The sequence below is a fragment of the Rhinopithecus roxellana genome, chromosome 6, assembly GCF_007565055.1.
Source record: "Rhinopithecus roxellana isolate Shanxi Qingling chromosome 6, ASM756505v1, whole genome shotgun sequence".
In the NCBI taxonomy this organism is placed as follows: domain Eukaryota; kingdom Metazoa; phylum Chordata; class Mammalia; order Primates; family Cercopithecidae; genus Rhinopithecus; species Rhinopithecus roxellana.
Genome location: NC_044554.1, coordinates 137,250,127 through 137,273,764, shown reverse-complemented (window position 1 = coordinate 137,273,764; position 23,638 = coordinate 137,250,127). Strand labels below are relative to the sequence as shown.

General features: G+C 34.3%; 1 protein-coding gene across 1 annotated transcript in view; it reads left to right on the top strand.

Annotated features, from left to right (window-relative positions):
- The window catches only part of LOC115898203 (thrombospondin type-1 domain-containing protein 7A-like), a 336,275-nt gene that overhangs the window by 205,065 nt on the left and 107,572 nt on the right, over window positions 1–23,638 (top strand). The window contains exon 2 of the mRNA XM_030932028.1: window positions 2,436–3,267. Within this exon, the coding sequence (XP_030787888.1) occupies window positions 2,436–3,267 (832 nt within the window). The remainder of the gene's footprint in view (window positions 1–2,435; window positions 3,268–23,638) is intronic.

Genomic DNA, 23,638 nt, shown 5'->3' with positions numbered 1-23,638 from the left:
GTAATAGTGCTGCCTACCTAAAAATGTATAGTTATGTTTTTTAAGTGACACCCTTATAAGTCTGCTATAAAAAATCATTTGTTTACACTTTGAAGATAAAGGACTAGTAGCCTCAATCTGATTAGTCAGTCTAATTTCATAATTAATTTTTAAAATTGGAAAAAATAATACATCAGGAAGTTCAACTAAATTACATCTGGGATTTAGAGTCTGAGTTAGTATAAGACACTTACATTTTTAAATTCAGACTTAATGGCATATAGCTTACTCCTAATTTGAGAGTCTGATATAACTCTGTCTTTATATGTTGTGTTCAGATGTTAAATAAGGACCACTGTTTTGTTCAAGCACAGTGGGGGTGGGGAATAAATGCCAAGGGTGTGTGGAATTAATTAGAAAATTTTATACATATTACTAGGTTCTCATTTTGAGAAGTATCCTAGATTCTGTGGTTCCCAAAGTGAGTATTTAGAAAATCTTTAAGAAAATATCACCAGATTTGTAAACATATATTTTTCTTTGGCAAATTAAAAATAAGATTAAAATATTATTAGGTGGATTGCATTTGGACAGATGCAACAAACCCACTGGCTTTCTAAGTCCATAAAGTTTCATATTAATACTTCAAGGAGACTGTTTCCCAGTCTCCTTGAGTATTTTATATCCCTTATAAGAATGTTACATCCCTAATAAGCATTTACATCCCTTATAATTTCTTACATGCAAACTTCATAAAGGAATGATATGGGTATGCCAACTATCCAATATTTACTTTCATGCAATAATGATTAGTTAGCACAAAATTTATAGCAAGTCTCTATTCTATTTACAACTCCATAATGCCATTTGTAAGGAAATTTTCCGCAAACTTTAAACATTTTTCTCATTAGGCAAAATTAAATGTTTAGATTAAATATGATTAGCACATTCTTTATATTTCTTTATTTGTATACTAACAATTGGTATGTACAGAAGAAACTAACTGAGGCTAAAGATTTAAAGAGAAATCATACAACTAAAAGTTAGAACTGGAACCTAAAGTCCAGATTGGTTTTGTTATTCATTAAATATTTGAATTCAGCAAATCATTTTCCTTCTTGTTTCCTGTTTTTCTCATCCATAGAGCGAATCCATTGACCTACGTTAGCAGGTTTCACATTTCCACAGTAGAAACCTCTTGCAGACATAATCTTATGCCTAATCCCCATGTGAATAAAACTGATAATACAAATAGAGTTTTTCTTATAAAAGCATCAATCAGGGAGGATGGCAGCAGTGTAAGAGTACGAGGGGCACTAGAGCCCACCCCACATGTCGGCCCTCACCTTCCCACACAACAGATGGAAAATGGCTTTAAGGCACATCAAACAATTTCTCAAATTCATGGAATACTTTTTGAAAATCATGTAATTATATGATCTTTAAGTTTCTTTATAATTCATATGATCTTTAAGATTCTTATAATTCCAAAATTTCACAATTCTCAATTTCATAAATTGGGATCTGTCTGTTAAAGCACTGAAAATCATATCATCTACCTTAGAAAAAAATAATATATGCAAATATAAGGTTTAAATCTATTCTTAGAAGGATTTCACAGAAAAAAAAAAACTCACATTTCATATTAAAGCCACTGATTTAAGTATCACATAAAACAGCTCTGTAATACCAAATATTTCATTTTTAAGAAATGAATGAATAAATAAGACCTCAAATAACCTCTCAATGATTAGAAAATTGCAAAAATCTTTTAGTTAAATTTAAATTCCCTCACCCAGCTCTATACTTCACTTGGGAAATGGGGGGAAAAAAGTTCGTAAATTTAAAGGCAGAATGTGTGTAAATGAAGATGTTTGCTTCCCAGCTTTGGTAGCCAGAGAGTGAACACTTTAAGCTCTATTGACACACATAATATACAACTATTAGACCCTTGCAGTTATAGGCTATGAAAATAAAAAATGATGAAGAAGAGAGCAAGTTCCACAAAGTACTTAATTGTCCAGGAAGAGAAATGCCTGCAGGAGAAGTTCTTCACAAGGGGCCATTTTCTTTGCCAGTTACTGAAATGGATTTGATGATTGTGAGGCAGGAGTAATGAGTTTTCACTGAGACTAATTTCTGATGTCCTTTATCAGCAAGGATTTCCAACTACATAAAACAAAGGAAATGAACAAAACCAAACTTTTAATAATCCCTAAAGAACCCAAAGTGAAATTGTCCCAGAAGTTGCCTTATATAGACTCTGTGACACAGTTCCCCTTTTGCAAAAATACTTAGTGTGGATCATTACTTTCCAACAATCCTGTCCAGAGACCTACTTTATAACACCTCAGGGAAGTTAATGTACTAGGTCTTGAAAGGTCTTTCTGGAATGTGCAATAACTTGTAGTTTTCTTCTAGTAGCCCTGCTAATTTTTGTGTTGCAATTTTTGTAGGTCCATGGGGCCGATGCATGGGAGATGAATGTGGTCCAGGAGGCATCCAAACGAGGGCTGTGTGGTGTGCTCATGTGGAGGGATGGACTACACTGCATACTAACTGTAAGCAGGCCGAGAGACCCAATAACCAGCAGAATTGTTTCAAAGTTTGCGACTGGCACAAAGAGTTGTACGACTGGAGACTGGGACCTTGGAATCAGTGTCAGCCTGTGATTTCAAAAAGCCTAGAGAAACCTCTTGAATGCATTAAGGGGGAAGAAGGTATTCAGGTGAGGGAGATAGTGTGCATCCAGAAAGACAAAGATATTCCTGCGGAGGATATCATCTGTGAGTACTTTGAGCCCAAGCCTCTCCTGGAGCAGGCTTGCCTCATTCCTTGCCAGCAAGATTGCATTGTGTCTGAGTTTTCTGCCTGGTCCGAATGCTCCAAGACCTGCGGCAGCGGGCTTCAGCACCGGACGCGTCATGTGGTGGCGCCCCCGCAGTTCGGAGGCTCTGGCTGTCCAAACCTGACGGAGTTCCAGGTGTGCCAATCCAGCCCATGCGAGGCCGAGGAGCTCATGTACAGCCTGCATGTGGGGCCCTGGAGCACCTGCTCAATGCCCCACTCTCGACAAGTAAGACAAGCAAGGAGACGCGGGAAGAATAAAGAACGGGAAAAGGACCGCAGCAAAGGAGTAAAGGATCCAGAAGCCCGCGAACTTATTAAGAAAAAGAGAAACAGAAACAGACAGAACAGACAGGAGAACAAATATTGGGACATCCAGATTGGATATCAGACCAGAGAGGTTATGTGTATTAACAAGACAGGAAAAGCTGCTGATTTAAGGTAACATTTTAATTACTGTTAACTACACGGGCCTGTCTGTCAAGATCATGAGTACCTAAGACATCCCCTACCGTCTAATAACTTCTGGATTACATAGGGGCACAACCTAGGATGAGCTACCCCCAAATTTAAGGCTTCTGAGCTTGTGGGGGTTTCTCAGTGTTGTTTATATTGTGCCCACGTTTAGGCCCTGTATTACTGGAGTTATTTTGATTTTCCTTTCAAAGTCTGAAGCATGAGCGATTCTTCTTGAAAAGATACTGCTTCTTCTCTATGTGTAGACATTGTCATTTCCCTATAATAGAAAACAAAATTGCTTAGAGGCTGAAGTATTGGGATTTTAAATTCAGATACTTATTTTAGTGAGTTAATAGAAAAAGGCATACTTGTAAACTCTCCAAGTTTAGAGCATTTTCAGAATTACCCTATAAACAAAATCTGCTCTAAACAACAACCCAGGGAGCTATACCTAAGAATAATTTTCTTGCACATTGTGTATAATGGAATAACTCCCTCCAGAGAAGGAAACAGCAACCAGCCGAAAATAAGGTAAGTAGAGGGTATTGAATCATGAGTAGCCTCATTCAGGAAACACGTAACTAATTAGCTTCATTTTCTAGACAGAAATTATTTGACAAATTGTCTTTGGGTACATAATGACTATGTTATGAAAAAACTATCTCATGTATGATTTACTTGTTGTGGAAATAATTTTCATTGAGGATTATCTGAAAGACGTGATGTTCTCTGGGTATTTTAAATTTTGCTCTTGGATAAACCAGACCATCTGGGAGTGGCTTATCTGGATATTTGCATAATTGCTTTTTCAGAAATATTTATGCAGTTATGATTTGGATTAAACTGAAAAAACAATAGTAACATCAGTAAGAATTGTATATCAGATTTATTGTAGAAATGGTATTGAAAGCGTCATCAACTCTATCACACAGTCTATTCTCCTGATTAAAAACATGTAAGATAAATTTCCCTGAAGTTTCGACCTCTGTGCTTCTGGTGAACAGCTGGGTTGTTTTTCTATGGCCTCTGGAAATCTTGTAACAGACCACATTTGCATGTTAACTTCTTCTGTTAAGAACCTAAATAGGACTGTGTGGCATGCATGTTGTTTATTAACATATCTTTAGCTTTATTTAGCTTTATTTTTTTCCTCACCCAATTATTTGTTTTTTCAATCTATTCTTGTCTGTTGATTTTGCTATGTATAGATTTTGAAATCTGGTTTAAAGTGTTTTTGGGAAAGGATATAGTTTAATTAGATAAACAAAAATCGGTCTGTCTAAGACAATAACTTTCTCTCATCATAGAGTTCTGGTTACTGCTTTTTGAAATTTTTGCTACTCTCTCCCCTCTTTGTATTGATAGAATTATGTTTTATTTCTCCATTCTAGTTCTGCTCCTGTGGCCTTGAATGAAGGCTGTTTGTTCTGCCTTCATTCTCCAGGTTTCCTACAACTCCTTAAGTGTCTCTGTGTGTGTGTGTGTGTGTGTGTGTGTGTGTGTGTGTGTGTGTGTACCTCTGATTCTGTATCATGTATATTTTCAACTCAATTCCTATTTTGTTCTTTTCTGACTATCCTTATTCTGGTGATTTACTTTTCTCTTTTCCTGAAGTATATTATAGTTATATTAGTTACTTGGCTTATATCAAATAATTGAATGAGTCTCCAAGGCAAGTTGAGTTGTTTCCTGCTGTCACTGAGTTAGCATGCTGTAGACATTTAATTTAACGTTGACTACTCAATTAAAAGTGTAATTAGGATAGTAGCTACCATTGCATAGAGCCTAATATTCTCATCCAGTTGTTTGAATTAAACAAGCATACTTAAAAATTCAGAGCTTATTTGTCAGGAACTTGTATCCCATTAGAAATACCATATATAACTTCCAATAAATTGATAGTTGCATATATGTTCTGACTTACTACAGTATAGGTTAAACTTTATGTTAAATAAATTGGTTGTGAATATTTCCATTATATATGAATTATCATGTATAATCAAGAAAGTCCTAGTCAAGACGAGACAAAAATCAGGTATTTTGACCTATGTTTTGCTCAGATAGTATACTATGGTATCAGTAAAGCCAATAAACTGAAGAGTGAATCAATGACATCACTGAAGTACAGGGCCACAAATCAAGAACTTAGTGATCAAATTTAAAATGTTTTAGCTTCTATCAAATCCAGAAACAATCTTATCATGGAGAACAAAAATAATTTAATATGGCTAAAAATTATGTTATAGTAACTGCCTAAGTTTAACTAAATAAAACCAAGAATCTGGGGAAGCAGATCATAGACAAAATAATTTTAGAATTACTGCTAAAATGTTTAAGTTAACAATGATGGATCTGCCCTCCTTTCCGCTTTCCAGTAGACCAAAATCAATAAGAATGAAAAACACAAATGAAACTCTATTCTTTTATGACAGCCAGGAAACAGTCACAGTCCCAAACCACAATTGATACAGAAATTTGGCTAATGTGGTAAAATTAGACATGACTTAGGGAGGACACTTAGAAAGGCATTATGTGTTACCAGCTTTCATGAACACTCAAAATCTCTTAAGAGTAGCCAGAGCTTTCTGAGGGGACAAGCCAATGACACTTCCTTAATATGACATGGTCTGTGTCAGTGAAAAGGGCTGCTGAACCATATTTGAGTTCTGCTTAAAATCAGAATAGCATAATAGGCAGGAAGCCCACTATGCTATTATTGCCAACAAAAGACTATCAGTTTGACAGACTGAGGGATTAAAGTTTTGACAACTAGTGGAAGAGAATTCTAAATCACTACACATACACTAGGACACAGGAAGCCTCCCTGTAAACCAGTGACTTCCAGCCAAGCTGGGTGAAATCTTACAGGACCAAGAGTTGGTATGAAAGTATACCAAGTGTTTCTCCAAGAAACCAAAGGTGTTAAATGAAATACGGTTTTCTGAATCCAAAACAGAAAGAATTTCGGTATTCAAAAGAGAGACAAGAAAACAGAATGAGTTTACGAGTGATCTGTTGGAGCTAGAAAAAGAAATGGAGGAGAATTATAAAATAAGAACAGAAATGCAATTCACATTAAAAGCAATAAAAAATGAAAAAAATATTTGGTGGTAGAAAGAGTCAGTGACATAGAGAACAGTTTGAGAACATCAAATAAACTAATTTTTAAAAGAGATAATGGACATGCAAACGAAGGACATTACTATATAAAATGCTGATGTTCCTGAAGATAGAAACAGAAAAATTAAAACAGAAAACACAACAAAATACAAAGATAAGGCTTTCCTGAAATTAAAAGAAGACCTTGATTCACACATTGAAATTGTACAAGACTAATATTCTGCAAGAAGAAGTTGAAATAATGACCTAATGGGAGAACTAATAAGGATCAAGTTTTATGGAGAGAGATAGGCAAAGAGACATCAGACTGAAAGCTGAGAAGGTGTTCAATTGTAAAACATTAGAAGCATTTTCTCTAAAGTAAAAAATAAGACAGGACAGCACATTATCTCCGCTCTTAGTTAGCATTGATCTGTATGTATCAGTCAATGTACCTGAAAGGAGAAGGAAATGAAAATTGGAAAGCAAGTGGCAAAAATAAGACCTTTTCCCTCAGATGTTCTGATAATTCTGAAATACTCCACCTAATCAACTGAAAATATATTATAAACAATAAAAAATCGATAAGGTTGATGTACACAAAGATAATATCCAAAAATCAATATATTCCCTAGATGCTTAAAAAATTAAGTATTATAATGTGGAAAAAGACTGAAATATCTCATTTGCAAAAGGAAAACTTAAATCTGTAAATAAGCTTAACTATAAAAGTTCTGCACTTAACACTGAACTTGGAAAAATAGAAAAGGATGTAGTTGTGCTTGTCTAGAATATTTAGTAAAGATACCAACTGTCTATGCATTGTTACTGTGAAATTTACAAGGGGAAAATAGACATACAAGACAGACCAGGAAAATACTGAAAAATAGAGAGGAAAGGCTAACTTAACAAAATAATTAAGTGCATTATAATCTATGGTAATAACGATAACAAGTAATATAATATATTATATTTATACAAACAGATTAGGTACAGCCACTCTTATCATGTATAGAAAATTTTATATCAATGTAAGGAACGGATTACCAATTAAGTTCCCGGATCCCAGCCAAGGGCAAACCCTCCAAGCAGGCCTTTCTAAGGATAGAAGTCTCAGCTTGCTGTACTAACTCTTATGAGTGTTAAATAAAATTTATAGGAGGCCATTGGTCAGGATTGAGCCTCCTCCTCCTGCACCAGGCCCAACAGACCAAACAAAAATGGTGTTGATTATGCAAAAGTTCCAGTCACCAAGCTGAAAATAAGTTATTTATCTACCTTCTGAGAAATCAGTAGAGAGAGAGAGAGATAATAGCCAAATCCCCACACAGGCCAATCCTAACAGACATGATAAGGATTTCTGTTTTATTTTGTTTCTGTTTTTGATTTTTTTTTCTGCTGTAACCTTTACAGAAAAGTAACTTTGAAATGACCAAACCACATTTTGTTTTCTGTTTTGCTTTCCTCAGCCCTTTACTATCTATAAAATCAACCTCCTCTGCTCAGCTCATGGGAATATTTATTCCAACTTGTGGAATGAAGTGTTGCCAATTCTAAAATTGCAGATAAAACCTATTAATATATTTAAATTTATTATATATTTTTTCTTTTGACATAGAGAGAATCATGCAGTTAATACCATATAAGGTATGTGATTTGGAATTAAACATGAGGAAGTAATGGCAATTTTACTCTAGTCTCCTGCCTTGAAATCAACCAGTAACCCCAATCAAGGAAATAATCTATAGTTAAAACAAAAAAAAAGAAAATGGAAAACTGAAAAAAGGAAGTGTCCATATGATAAATCTGTGCCTCAAAGACAGAGGAAGCTAGAACCTGAAGCATGAAAGAGACTCCTCTAAGGAACCCGGTGGCATATCCAAGTCTCTTTTTATTGGATTATCCCAATCTGGTGGGGGAAAGGGCAAGACACAGGGAATCTGGGGAAGGTCCCTTAAGAGCCAGTTCTCCACCCTAGAATCGCAGAAGTGTAGCTGTTGGAGAAATTAAGCAGAAATGTTATTTTCTGGTCTTCTGACTGAGGTAAGCTGTCAAAGGTGGAATGGAGGAGGAGCAGGGAGAAGAGGCAGCCATCTCCAGACTGCAACAAGCATAGCCTGTGATTGCCATTGCATCCTCACCTCTGGAATGCTTTACCTGACCCAGCTCACCTTCTCCTCAAATGAAGAACCAAATCTGCGTATTGAAGAGCAAGGAACAAGGATGGAATCTGCTCTGAGTAATACTAGAAACATTTAATGGATGTAGTGCCTACTTTTGAAAATATCTTCCATTTGAACCTATCTTGTTTCATCGAATTGTCTGACAGGGGCAATTAATGGTAATTATAATTCCAGGAGAAGCATTTCCGAAAAGTGCGGGAAATTCAGCCCAGTGAATTCCTGAGGGAATAAGACAGATTTAGGATTTAAAACAGATTTCTGTTAGCTAAGCCAAGAAAAGTAGAACTATCCAGCTTCTAGATAATTCCATAAAGCAGATACTTCAGGCACAAATACATAGGATAAACATAACAGTAAAACATGAAGGGGTGAATAATCTAATAACTTCCAGAAATACTAACACCTTGGAGTATTTTTGTCTCATTTCTTTTACCAAATTCATTTTTCATTTTAAGTTTCTGTACGAATTCAGCCTTAGCATTTCAGATAGTAATGAGTAATAATTGCTTAAAGTACATTTCTGATTTTTGTTTCCTAAGCCCAGACTTTCTGGCATCCCCTCTCATCTTCAAATTTAAAACTGTTGAGCAGAGAAGTGTATTTTTTCTCAACACAGCTTATCTCTTTATTCCTGGTTCTTATTTTACCTTAGAATACTAGTTGTTAATTACTCCAACCTTCTGTTTTAGGATTGCTTTCCATAATGGTGATATCAAACTTGAATATAAAGCACTTGCTTTATAACAGTTGCGAAGCTGGCTGAAGCAACAAGAATGGAATTTAAGTAATGGATAATTAGGATAAATAAATAATAAATAAGAATAGTAAACCTATGCACTCATGGCTACAGAGTATTGAACAAGTCATTTACACTTTCTGGAACCCAGCTTTCTCTTCTGTAAACCATGCGTGTTCTGGGATAGGTGGTATTGAGGGAGAGAGGGAGGGAGCCTAAAAAGAAATATATAAATGTAAAAATAAATAATAAATATTATTAAAAATAAATAAAGTTGTGATTCTAATGAACCCCAAACAAAAACCATACCTAAAATTGTGGACATAAAATCCTATATATCTTTCTTGGCAGAGAGTTAAGTAATTTTCAACATGGCCTACAAATCAGTTCATACTGAAACATCAGGGTGAATTTCTATGGAGTGCCTGTAGAATAAGGCAGCTCTCCGCAGTCTTGGGAGTAACTACAAAGTTATCACTCAGTTGATGAGCTGTATGGTTCCTAAGGGCCCATCCCCACGCTACGACTTTGTGAATCAGTAAAATTGCAAATCTAATCCTAACTTTATGAAAGAAAAAGGAGAAAATTGCCCACTATTTAAAGTAACACTCCTTTTAAGTTGTTCAGAATCCATTTATAAAATTACTATTTCTAAATAGCAGGCTTTTAGATCTTCAAACTTTCTGTTATATCCAAAGTGTCAAGTTGCCCGCCAGATACTCATCATCACGTCTCGCAAGCCTCCCTCAGCTGCCTGTTGGCCACACCCGACTAAACAGGGTCAGTATGCCCATATTCTTTGGTAGACAGTAGATGGCTAAAAAGAACATTTTAGTTTTCTCAAAATGTTGAGCTGACCAGGCAGTATATTATGTTTGACCTTAGAGGTTCACTATCATCCCTTCCCCATCCTGCTCGTGTGTCCGGATGCTGACCTCTGAGCAGTGTATTCATAGGCTTCTGAGCCTCCTTTATCATTGGATTCTACCAATGTGAGAAAGCAGCAGTATATCAGATGGTGGGAAGAGAGACTATTTCTGTCTGTTCCTTGCTGAATTCCTCTAGCAAAGCCTCCTGCCCCTATCCAGCAGTCCTCTCCCCAGCTCTAGGTCAACCTCGAATTCTAGTAAAATCCTTTCCGTTGATTCCTTTATTGCCATAGGGTGCTAATCTTCCTATAGTTAATAGCTGCAAGATGCTGTACCATTCCTCGATGCCTAAAATTTTGTTAATAATCCTTTTATGAAACTTTTCTGAATTAACCCATGTGAGTTTACATTCTGTTTTCTGCTGGCCCTGACTGATAAATAATAGCTATGTTAGAGTACAGTGTCAGAACCAGAGAACTGCTTCTATGTCATTGTTAGTTTACTCATCAACTAATTAATTTACTATGCATTTATTTACTTATTTACCTTTTCATTCAACAAAACTAAAGGCATCAAGACATTCTGGGCACTATCATGCAGACAAAAAGACAAAAGAAAAATCATAATCTCAAGGATCTATATTATATTATAGAAATAGTGTCACAAAAGAAACAATAAAATATTAGAGATGCTATGTTTTGTCTAGAGAGAGAGAGAAAGTGCATGCAAATAACAACAGAGATAATGAATTCTTCCTGGAAAGAGGTTGGCAGGATCAAGAATGGCCTCCTAGGGGAAATGCTGCTAGAATTAAGGATTTGAAGGCATGCACCAGGTGTAGGATGGAGATGACCAAAGAATATGGAAACAAAAAGAGCAAAAGCAGTGAGAATTTGCAGCAGTAATGGTTCCTTATGGAAAAATACTGTTTCTGTAGGTTGTTTCACCTCTGGAGGTTAGAATACAAAGGGAAGAGGCACTAGCCTAGAAGAGAAATGGAGAAACCCTATAAAGGTCTTGGAAACCTATAAAGATCTTGGAGGTCAAATTTAAATGTTTAGACTTTATATCCTGCAGGTCTAAACTTGTCCACATTTATTAGTAACAGGGTTTTTAACACACCCCAATATATGTTTATTTGTTTATAAGTTATATACATTTGCTATTATAAAAGTATATTACATACATTTTAAAATCACAATAATTAAAACTTTAACATAAATAAGGAAATAATATTTTGCTAATCACTATTGCTTTATGTTATCTTTAGCTAGGATTGGAAGGCAAATTATTCGTGAGGAGGTACATTATTAATGATAGTGATTTTAGCTTATTTTATATACAGTATTTTATTCTTTATATAAGAAACAAACTCTCTTTTTCCAATCAGTTAAAGAGGAGCACATACATTTTCTTACTCCTACCAAACATATTTATATTCATTTCAAAATGATAGAGCAACTAGACAGTCAACATATTCTTCACTAAACCAGCATTGAGACTCAAGACAGCTGGTCTGGCCAAAATTATAATTCAAAAATAACTTGACTTGTATTTTGTTAAATTCCCATTGAACATCCCTCATTAACATTTTTATCTTCAAACTTATGCTTGAGTTTATGTACACCTCCCATTCTGATCTGTTCACCTGTTATTATCCAAATTTGTTTCTATTTACTTCTGCTCTTTTCCTCAACTTAATTTCATTCCTTAAAAAGTTACTTTGCATTTATATTACGTCAGGTCCAAGATTTCATGAAAAATTGTTAAATATTGAAGTTTTTCTCAGGAAATTTGTGTTACATTATGTAAGGCTATATATCAACAAATATATATTTATATGTATGCATGTATGATATATGTAATAACAATAGGTGAATGACTAGACAAACTTTCTTTCTTTTAAGTAAATATGATTTTTTTTTGTTTTATTTTACTTTAAGTTCTGGAATACATGTGCAGAGCATGCAGGTTTGTTACACAGGTATACGTATGCCATGGTGGTTTGCTGCACCTATCAACCCGTCTAAGAAAGATGCAACGTTAACCTTAATCGCCTACATTAGGTTAAGACAATGCCTAGAACATAATCAGCTCCCAGTAAATGTTTGTTCCAGTATTAAAATTTAAGAGAATCTTTCAGTTTTAAAACCTGAGAGTCTTTTAGTAACTTAACAGGAATTCAACTGAAGCCAGTGAGAAAATGGAACCTTCTAAGGTCATGAAAAAAATAACCAGAACATGTGAAAGAGTATCCTCAAAAGATATGTTCTATTCAATTAAGATAATATAGATTTATACTGATTCCATCCAGGATACATCATTGAGAATAGTACTTCAATATTATTATTCCTGGTTAACACTAAATAATTTCTGTTACTATATTTTCTGTATAAATGAGAAAATATACCATTATTAATGTCATAAATGTACTCCAATAGTCTCTGAGAATTTTTAAAGTTAGTATCATTTTTGTCCATTTATAAGCATCCTTACTTATGTCAGTCACTCCTGTTTTTATATCTTGAAGCCACAAAGCTCATCACTATCAATTAGTTGGTGTCAGTGATGGCAAATTAAGGGCTAAAATTGTCAATGTCTACCTGTAAACTTCAAATAAATTCAAAAATATTAAAATGACCACCAGGGTCACTTCTTATATCCCAGCGTATGATTATCTCATCATGGACAGGATGTCTTCACCTCTCCTTTTACTTTTCAGGAGTAGTTTTAAAATCACATTATTGGGGTATGCTTCATATATGAAAAGTTGTACATATTAAAGATATACAACTCAAGGAGTTTGGGGATATGACCTTTATGAAATGATCAAGGTCATGAACATATTCATCACTTGCAAATATTTCTTTCTGCTACTTTTATTATTGCATAATTACTATTATTTTTATTATTTTGTGTTGTAAGAACACCTAACATAAGACCTACCCTCTTAGGAAAATTGAGGTAGACAATGCACTGTTGGTTATTTTTGTTTTAAGTGAGGAAAATTAAATAAAAAGAGGGTCCTAGGTAGTATTTTAAACCTTTGACGGATTTGGGGAAGGGACTAACATTAAGTCAGATAATATATGTCATTGCCTAATCATCCTCCACATGAACTTGAAATAAGGTTCATATCCCTTTCATCACTTTTCCTGGAGTTTTAGGTTTAAATATCTTCCATTTAATTGTTCTATTTAGCTCTCTTGCTTGAGACAGTGTGAGAGCAAGTTTCCTATGGGAGCCTGGCTACCGATCGGGGCAGTGACCTTGCATTTCCTTGGCAGCAACTGTGATCTTGCCCATTGTTTTCATTTATTTGCTGGAATTCTACTGGCTTGATGTGGGTAGTATTGAGTTTCCCTCTGACTCAAACAAGAATAGTTTTAAATAGGAGGAAATACTTTCAAAAGAAAACACAAATTCCCATAAAAGATGGAATTTAATAAATCATTAATGCATTGTTTGTATAAGCTAATTAAGAATATGCTCACCCTTTTAGAGTCTGCTAACACATTATATTAGTAATTCCGTGTGTTTTATCTTATTTTCTTCTTTTTAGGTCTCTACTCACCTTGCTATGTTCACTATTTTTTTTTAAATCTCATATCATTGTATTAGAAAGGGATTATCGAGTTTTTTCCCAAAAGTTTCATTGAGAGATGCTTTCTTCTCTACTTAGTACAAATATGTGGTCGCTGATATTAGATAAAAGATGTGATCATGAAAAGTTTGTTTGGGTAATATTTACCAGTATAGCAACTGAATTGTAAGTGAACAAAATACTACTGTGCTTAATACAAGAAGCCATTGTACAGTAAACATCTTGGAATATTGACACAAGCATTTACAATGTAACATACTGGAATAAATGAAGCAAGTTTTGAAAAAGAAAAATTAATTATGACTGAGGTTGAGATTACACAACAATAACAACAACAAAATTTAGGAACAGACATTTCTCAAAAGAAGACATGCATACAGCCAACAGACACATGAAAAAATGCTCATCATCACTGACCATCAGAGAAATGCAAATCAAAACCACAATGAGATACCATCTCACACCATTAGAATGGCAATCATTAAAAAGTCAGGAAACAACAGGTGCTGGAGAGGATGTGGAGAAATAGGAACACTTTTACACTGTTGGTGGGATTGTAAACTAGTTCAACCATTATTGAAAACAGTATGGCGATTCCTCAAGGATCTAGAACTAGATGTACCATATGACCCAGCCATCCCATTACTGGATATGTACCCAAAGGATTATAAATCATGTTGCTATAAAGACACGTACACACGTATGTTCATTGAGGCATTATTCACAATAGCAAAGACTTGGAATCAACCCAAATGTCCATCAGTGACAGATTGGATTAAGAAAATGTGGCACCTATACACCATGGAATACTATGCAGCCATAAAAAAGGATGAGTTCATGTCCTTTGTAGGGACATGGATGCAACTGGAAACCATCATTCTCAGCAAACTATCGCAAGAACAGAAAACCAAACACCACATGTTCTCACTCATAGGTGGGAACTGAACAATGAGATCACTTGGACTCGGGAAGGGGAACATCACACACCGGGGCCTATTATGGGGATGGGGAATGGGGAAGGGATTGCATTCTGAGTTTCACCTGATGTAAATGATGAGTTGATGGGTGCTGACGAGTTGATGGGTGCAGCACACCAACATGGTACAAGTATACATATGTAACAAATCTGCACGTTATCCACATGTACCCTAGAACTTAAAGTATAATAATTAAAAAAAAAAAAAAAAGAAATTAATTGAGGCTTGCTCTAGTTGAAGGAATTGGTGGTCAAGTTAATAACTTTTCCATCTGTGCTTGCTTGGTGGAATGTTCAGTGTACATTACTAGATAAAGCTTTCTAAAATAAAAAAATAAAAAGAAAAGATTTCAAAAGACTACATATAACAGACCACAAACTAACCTACATCAATATGAATATACATATATTCCCATTAACAGATGGATAAGAACAGAGATAGATACTGCAACAGAGATGTACATCCTAACTCTGGAATAATAAATATGAATTTGTCAGAAATTATTTTCAATAGTATAAAATTGGAATACATTTGAATGTTATACAATATATGATATACTGATACATTCTGGATTGTAAAAAGATGTTCAAATACTTTTATCAAAAATGCACTTCTCTGGCATTCTAATCTATCAAGGATCCCATATAATGAAATTAAACACAAAATAGATGAAGGAGAACATAGTAGGCACTACATAGTTCCAACTCTATATAAAACCTTATCTCTGACTTTGATGTCTTTAATTCTGTTTAGGAAAGGCAGGAGAAAAATGAATAAATAAAATTACTTTAAATTACTGTAATGCTGGGTTGGCCCAGAGAGTTTGCATCTTTTATGGTTTGCATAATATAGAGTTCATACTTTGTAAAAATAACTCATTGATGAAGGGATAAATCTTAGATAAAAACTACTAAAATTTTTGAGAGAAAGACTACACCTATATTTATTAAAGTAATTTGATAAGGCAGTAGAATATGACCAGTTCCTCCCCCAAAATGGATAGAACTTACCTAAGTAGGATATGGTGGAAAGACTGAGCATTCTAAGTCAAACCTCATTTTTGAAAAATCTGAGAAGTAGAATGAGCAGGTTATCTGTAAGGGGCAGTCAAGATGCTGGTATGACTTGAATCAAAGGAGCAGGCGGCAAAAGAGTAGTAAATAACTTTTGAAAGGAAGCCCAGTGACATTGATGGTAAGGCAGAAAAATTTGGCCTTTTCTTCAGTAAATTGAGGCAAAATTATGTTCATAAACAGGAATGATATGCAGAATGGATTGGAGAGGTGAAATTCTAGAGTTTGGACAGCCACAAGTAAGGTCATGGTTATAATCCAAGAATGGGGTGAGGAATCCCTGGATCAAAGTAGCAGCAATGGAGACATTGAGGCCACATAAACAATACAGGATCAACTCAAGAGGAAATTCAGTCTTGGCAGTTTTCATTTAACAGTTTGATGTATCTTCTGATGTCTGGCTATAACCAGTCTCCAAACTTTGGAGTTCTGATAAATAAATGGCAAAATGCTAGGATGATTTGGATAGTGCTGGAAAATACTAGAAACAGAAGGAAAAGAAGTTGCCTGCCCTATTTTGTTTCTCTGTTATTTCATCTTTCTCAAATAATATGTATCAAATAATTGGCCATTTTATTTGGAGTCCCACGTCCTCAATATACGAAAGTCAGGGACACTCTGAGATGATTTCAAGTGGCCAGAACACTAAAGCTGACCCCAGGCTGTCTTTGTTATAACCGTTCATGATGCTAACAACTGAGGTTTTCTTCTATTCCTCGTTCAACATAGACACGTTTTCACTTTTTATCCTTACATGTGCTAGCCAAACTCTACATGTTCCATGTATGACCCTGTTGAAGAGGGAGAGGTGAGTGAGAAAGGATATTTTTAAATAATCACTTCGCTCTACTCATCCCCACCCCACCCCCACATTTATTTACTTTCTCTAATCCTGAACTGCAATAGAAGAGGAAGTCAGCCATGGAGTGTGGCATAGTGTTCTTTTCTTTTATAATAGATGATGAATCAGCAAGTCTTTCCTGAGAGTGTGGCATGGCAATTTTATCTTTTAGGTGATGAATAAGGAAGGAGGACTTCTAATCAAGGAATAACATGGATTAGTGGGGTTGGGAACAGGGTAAGACGCAAGAGATGCTACTGAGACACAAAATTTAATGAGGCACTCACCAACAGGGTCATGCACGTGCCTTCTTAAATTTTATTCCTAGGTACTTCTTTGCTTTTCCTAGTTCTGCCCTAAGTGGGAAGAGGAGTGAGCTGATTCATGGGCTGAGGAATCTCATGTTCTCTCCCTACAAAGACTTCATCATCTGTTTCTGTATATTTATACAGCAAATATTTAGTAGTCATCAATCAGGTACTTAATTTTTCTTTCCTGAGTCATAGTATCACTGACCTGGATGATCGCTACCTTCTAATTTAGACAGTCCATGAATCTAGCAATATTTTAGGTAAGTATAAAGCACTGAAGGATAAATTTTGACCAGGTACAAAATCATGAATTACTTTTTCTTTGAGTGTAAACATCTCCCCTTGTGGGAAAATATTTAAGCTTTCAACTCTCTGCATTTATTTTCTCCCACAACTACAAAGATATCTCTAAAGCCTTTCTAAGGGATACCTATGTTATAACATTTTGGAGATTTTATTTAGTCAAAACTTAACTTGGCTTTTATTTTGTTCCTCTATACTTACTGGTTATTTAACAAAATAATTCATATAATCTATTCATGACATTAATACATGGCCCTTCACTGTGTTATTTTAGAAATTAATATTGAGTGGGACAATTTTAGATATTCAGCCAGATAAATAAGAGAGAATAAGGCAAGTGAAATCCTGGTGGTCCTGTTTAAGATAGATCTTTTAGTTAGTCTGAAGAGGTAGTGTACCTATCTGCCAAGAGTTTAGAAACTAAGTCATATTTGACACTAGAAGAATAGTTTTACACAACTGATATGATGTAACACCAGCATCAGATTCAGATAGCCTGGATTAAAGTCAGAATTTTACAACTTATTTCTTAATTTTAACGTAGGTATAAAATCCCTGCTTTACCTATTTGTCAGGATTATTATAAAGATACAAAAAGTCATAAATGTAAAATTGCCATGTGAATTGATAATGGCTGAGGAAAACATGAATTTTATTAATAGTAATAAATAATAGCTTTAAAATAATTAGATGGTAAAGATAATTGAAAACAAAAGAGAAAAGAACAAAATTCTTACCTTCTTAAATTCTTTAAATCTCATTCAAAAAAGACAGAGTTACATTGAATAATGAGGAAAAACCTATATGTGATGTATATACAATTTGGAAAATTAAAATAAATACCATTTTTAGATCTCTGTACCTTGAAAATGTTAAGAGAAGACCAATATTAAAAAGATAAATGTTTACTCTGTAAATACATACATTTTACTATAAATATATCTTTCCACTAACCTTACAAAATCTTTTCCTACTCACACTAGCCAGAAAAACTGCTTTAAATTCTGGAAGCATCCAAATATCACTAATACGATGTTATCTTTAACTACATCCTACAAAGCACAAAATAAAACCGTCCTTGTATAGAAGCCATGTCATTATGACAAACATATTTGAAAATTAGTTTTGTATGACTTGTGGTATTCAACAAATCCAATACAAATCTGCTACAGCCAAGGTCATTGAGTATTTTGATCTTCAAATAAATCATAGAGCTTTCTTTGGGGAAAAAAATTACTGCATCACTGGTTTCCATTATAAAACAATTTATGGATGCAGAATTTTATAATTATTTTTATCCTTAATTATTAATAATTTATATCCTAGCTAGTAAGACACTGCATTCAAAATAACACTAGATAGGAAGATACTTTGTTTATGTTTTTCTTTCTTTAAGTGCCAAGGATTTGTGTCTACAGAAACTCTATGGTAAAGACTGAACTCTGTGACTTAGTTCAGAATAATGTGAGGTTTTCTATATAATAAAAAAGATGCATCAGAGAAAGAAAAGTAAGGTAAACCAAGTCTGCAATTTAAAAATAAAATATGAAAATGAGGATTGTGTTGGAAATTCTGGAGAAATAGTTATTAAAGGGATGTCATAATAAAAATCATATAAAGTTTATAAGATATCTTGCCAGAAAGAAAGCAAAAGGTAGAAAGTAGTTAAAAGAAATTAAAATCAATAGAAACTAGTTTAACTTGATGATATTGTCATGATTGGTATATAATGTCATGATTTGGAAATGCAGTGTTGAGTGAAACGTACAATGGATTATGTCATGTAAGGTTAATTTTGACAACTGTAAATCAGACTAGGAAACACTGTGAAATCATCATGAATGATGCATGCGCTCTGCTATGTCGTCTTAATTTTAGACTTGCAAATTTGATTTCTGAAACTGCATTTGAACAACCAAAGCAATGTGTTGTGAAATAGATCCATTTGAAAAGAAAACATTGCCTAATGTGATGTGTGAAGTTTCTTGGTAAGAGTGCACTGGTGACATATCTATGCAAAGCTTCATTTTACCTCCCTTTTAATTATGAGGCTGGTAGTCAAGAGCTGAGGGAGCCAGAGGAGCAAGTGAAGCTGAGAATAAATTGGGAGTGAGGGCAGTTGTCCTATATTGTTGCTATGGATAGAGCTGAATAGTCCTTAGTAAGCTTTTATTGTCTATCGGGGACATTTACTGAGAGTGCCTGATGGAAAAGTACAGATTGAATGAAAACAGTCTAGTTCAACCCTGTTAGGGGGCAAATGAAGTGCTTCAGTTGTGCTAGATTAATTTGATTGTGACAATAGGCATGTTTTTTTTTTCATATCATTCACGTGTAGTATTTTGTTAACTAGACCATGAACTACTTGAGACTGTCTTTCTGATGCCCCATGCCCTTTCCTTCACTGTTGAGAGGACTGTGAGGAGCTGCTCAGTCATGGGTAGTTACCAAAGGATGAGAAGGGTGTTGTCATTAAATATTAGAAAACACAGCCTGTGAAACCATACCTATTGTTCTACATTGGTCATCTCTATCAAGAAATGATCATGTTGATAATGTCTTTTTTTTTTTAAGTTCAAATTTCAGTGATGTCTTTATACTTATAATCCCCTCACAGGCATTGTATTTATTATTTCATTAGTGAAAAATGAATGATAGTACTTCTACATGTAGTTAAATAAATTTATCTACAACAATAACTGCAGTGCCATAGGTATATCAGTAATTTTTTAATGTGGTTGTGAATTTTTTCTAGAAATGTTTTTAAATGCAAGGTAGATTAAAAGAAAATACTTTAGACTTACAAAGAAAGTTTTAAAAGTACTAAGAGACAAATTTACTTCAAAGAAAGAAAACAATTATTGAACATTCAAGGAAAATACAATTTAGGGTATTTGTAGAGGAGGAAAGGTGTGAAGTAAGAATAAAATTATTAGTTATTTAACTAGTTTTTTTGAGAAAATTCATCACATTATTGATCATGTTTGTCAACCCCATAGTTTATCATTGCCAACTTACTCTTTTTTTATGAGAGAAGTAGACTAGATGCTAAGGAAATTCCAGACCAAACTAGAGCCTTCCTCTATGTTAAAGATGAACAGCACCTGATAGACACATGTTGTATCAGGGATTTATAAGTAAGGACAATAAAATAATTATAAAATTGACATATTATTCTAGAGAGGCAGCAGAGTTAAATATCAATTATAAAGATAAATCATAAATATTTCAACTGATTTAGATAGCAGGACTACTTGATGTTTATATTTCTTTCTACCTTTCTTCATACTCTCTCCCATTTTAAAAGTATATAAATTGAGCAGGTTGCAGTGGTTTATGCTTGTAATCCCAGCACTTTGGGAGGCTGATGCAATAGAATCGCTTGACAGCAAGATTTGAAGACCAGCCCGGACAAAATATTGTCTATCTCTACAAAAAATAATAAAATAAAATGAATTAGTTGGGCATAGGAGCTTATGCCTGTAGTTCTAGCTACTCCAGAGGCTGAGGCAGGAGGATTGCTTGAGCCTGGGGTTTCGAGGCTGCAGTGAACTATGATTCCACCACATGAGTCCACCCTGGGGAACAGAACAAGATGCAGCCTCTTAAAAGAAAAAAAAAAAAAAAGTACAGTAAGAAAAGAAATTACTGTTTATTCATGTGGCTATTTAGATAAAATACATAAATCATATCAAGATTTATCTTAGAAACCTAGCTGTTCATGCTTAAAGACAAAGATCATAGTTAAATCACTTCTGGGCATTTCTCATAGTCATTGATATACAAAATCACATTGACATTTATATCTGAAAGCTTTGAAAAATCCAGTGTATTTTAGTAACAAATGTAACCAGTTTCTTTATGTTTCTTATTTGCTGATCATTCTTTATCTTTGTGTCCTCTAGGTTAGATATAAATATTGCCAAATGTAATTATGTTTAAAAATGTTTTTAAACATGTGTACTCTTTATACACAATGGAAATAGACTTATTTTTGAATTATTTAAATTTTCTATATTACTATCTTTATTATCTTTAAATTGAGAACAATTCATTAAAATATAAAGAAAAAATAAAAGCCACCTAAAATCCTACCACTCTGAACCACTATTAACATTAAGATGATTATGCGTTACATTATATATCTAAATTCATATAAGTGTGCATAAACTGGATTGTATATTAATACTAAATTTATTCTTTTTTTTTTTTTTCTTTTTTTTGAGACAGAGTCTCGCTCTGTCGCCCAGGCTCGTGTGCAGTGGCATGATCTCGGCTTACTGCAAGCTCTACCTCCCGGTTTCATGCCATTCTCCTGCCTCAGCCTCCTGAGTAGCTGGGACTACAAGCGCCCACCACTACGTCTGGCGTTTTTTATTTTATTTTATTTTTAGTAGAGACGGGGTTTCTCCTGTGTTAGCCAGGATGGGCTTGGTCTCCTGACCTCGTGATCCACCCGCCTTGGCCTCCCAAAATGCTGGGATTACAGGCATGAGCCACCACGCCTGGCCCTATTCTTCTCCTTCTTACATCATATTAAAATATCAAGCACATCCTCATTCCCCCATGGAGTGTAAGTTATGTTAATGAGCTGTATTCATATCAACCTACACATACTGATCATACACATACACACAACTTATATTGCTCATTTTTAGAAAATTATTTCTATTGTATAAAATACACATCTTAAGTGTATATACAATATATGTATATACAATATACATGTCTATATAATATACCATCTGCATCTTATTTTTGACTAAATAAAACCCTGTAGAAACCCTTCCAAATTATACAGAATAGCTGTAATTCATTCTTCTTAAATTCTTTATTGATGGACATTAATTTTATTTCTGCCTTATGATTGCTATGAACAAGCCCACAATAAATATCCACATATAAATATCCATATGAATTGCCATTGTTATTTCTATAGGACATATTCCTAGGTGTGGGAATTACTGGGTCAAATTTATTTTCAAAAGATATTTCTAGATACTTTCACAAAAAGTGATAACACTTGACATTTTCGTTACCAACATTTGAGTACCTTTTCGTCTCATTCCTCTAAGCAAGAGCTTTTCATTGTTACCGGCCTCAGGCATGTCTAGTGGTGGTGTATTTTTATTTGAATTTCCATTTGTCTGAGAGTGAATCTGAGAATTTTACCACATTTGTATATGGTCCTTTGGATTTCTTCTTTTAAACATCTGAATATATGATGAACAAAAGATATATAAATATTTTATTTTATGTTTTTTATCAATTTCTAATAGTTCTTGTCATCTTTTAGAATTAAATATTCCTAATATTCATTAAAAATTTATCAACTTTATCATTATTCTACTAACAGAAGTTTAACATTTTTTTTTTTTTTTTTTTTTTTTGAGACGGAGTCTTGCTCTGCCGCCCAGGCTGGAGTGCAGTGGCCGGATCTCAGCTCACTGCAAGCTCCGCCTCCCGGGTTTACGCCATTCTCCTGCCTCAGCCTCCGGAGTAGCTGGGACTATAGGCGCCCGCCACCTCGCCCGGCTAGTTTTTTGTATTTTTTTTAGTAGAGATGGGGTTTCACTGGGTTAGCCAGGATGGTCTTGATCTCCTGACCTCGTGATCCTCCCGTCTCGGCCTCCCAAAGTGCTGGGATTACAGGCTTGAGCCACCGCGCCCGGCCAGTTTAACATTTTTTAAACATCAGATATTTTTTTCTTTTCTACCATGGTGTCTGCATTTTCAGTTGAGATTGGGGTAGTCTTCCTAGGCATAAATTATATATTTAGCCTCCCAATTTTTTCTTGAAATATTTATATATTTTTTATTTTAAATTTATGTCTTTAATGTATCTGGACTTTATTTTGCGCAAATGTTAGACAGGGCTTCATTTTTTATTGTCTTTTTTTGGCTATCTAGCTGCACTGGCACCATTTTAAATAGAACACATTTTCTCCATTTATTTACAGTATCAATTTCTCAGATTTTTCAGAATCTAATTCTGAATTCTCTATACTATATGACTAACCAATTAGTCTTTTCCTATACAATACTATATATTTTTTAATAGTGACTATATAGTATATTTGCAGCGACAAGTGCTCCCCTTTATGGTCTTTTTTGTTACAGTTTTCTAGCTGGTATAACACAAATCTTTATATTTAATTCTAAGGAAAACTGTGTTTTGATTCTAACTGGAATAATTTATATTTAATATAACAATTCTCATGAAGAATGTATTACAGTTTTCTACTTCTGCTCTTGTAATATATATTGTGTTATTAAATTATATATGTGTGTGTGCATATATATATATATATATATATTTTTTTTTTTTTTTTTTTTCTTGAGATGGAATCTGGCTCT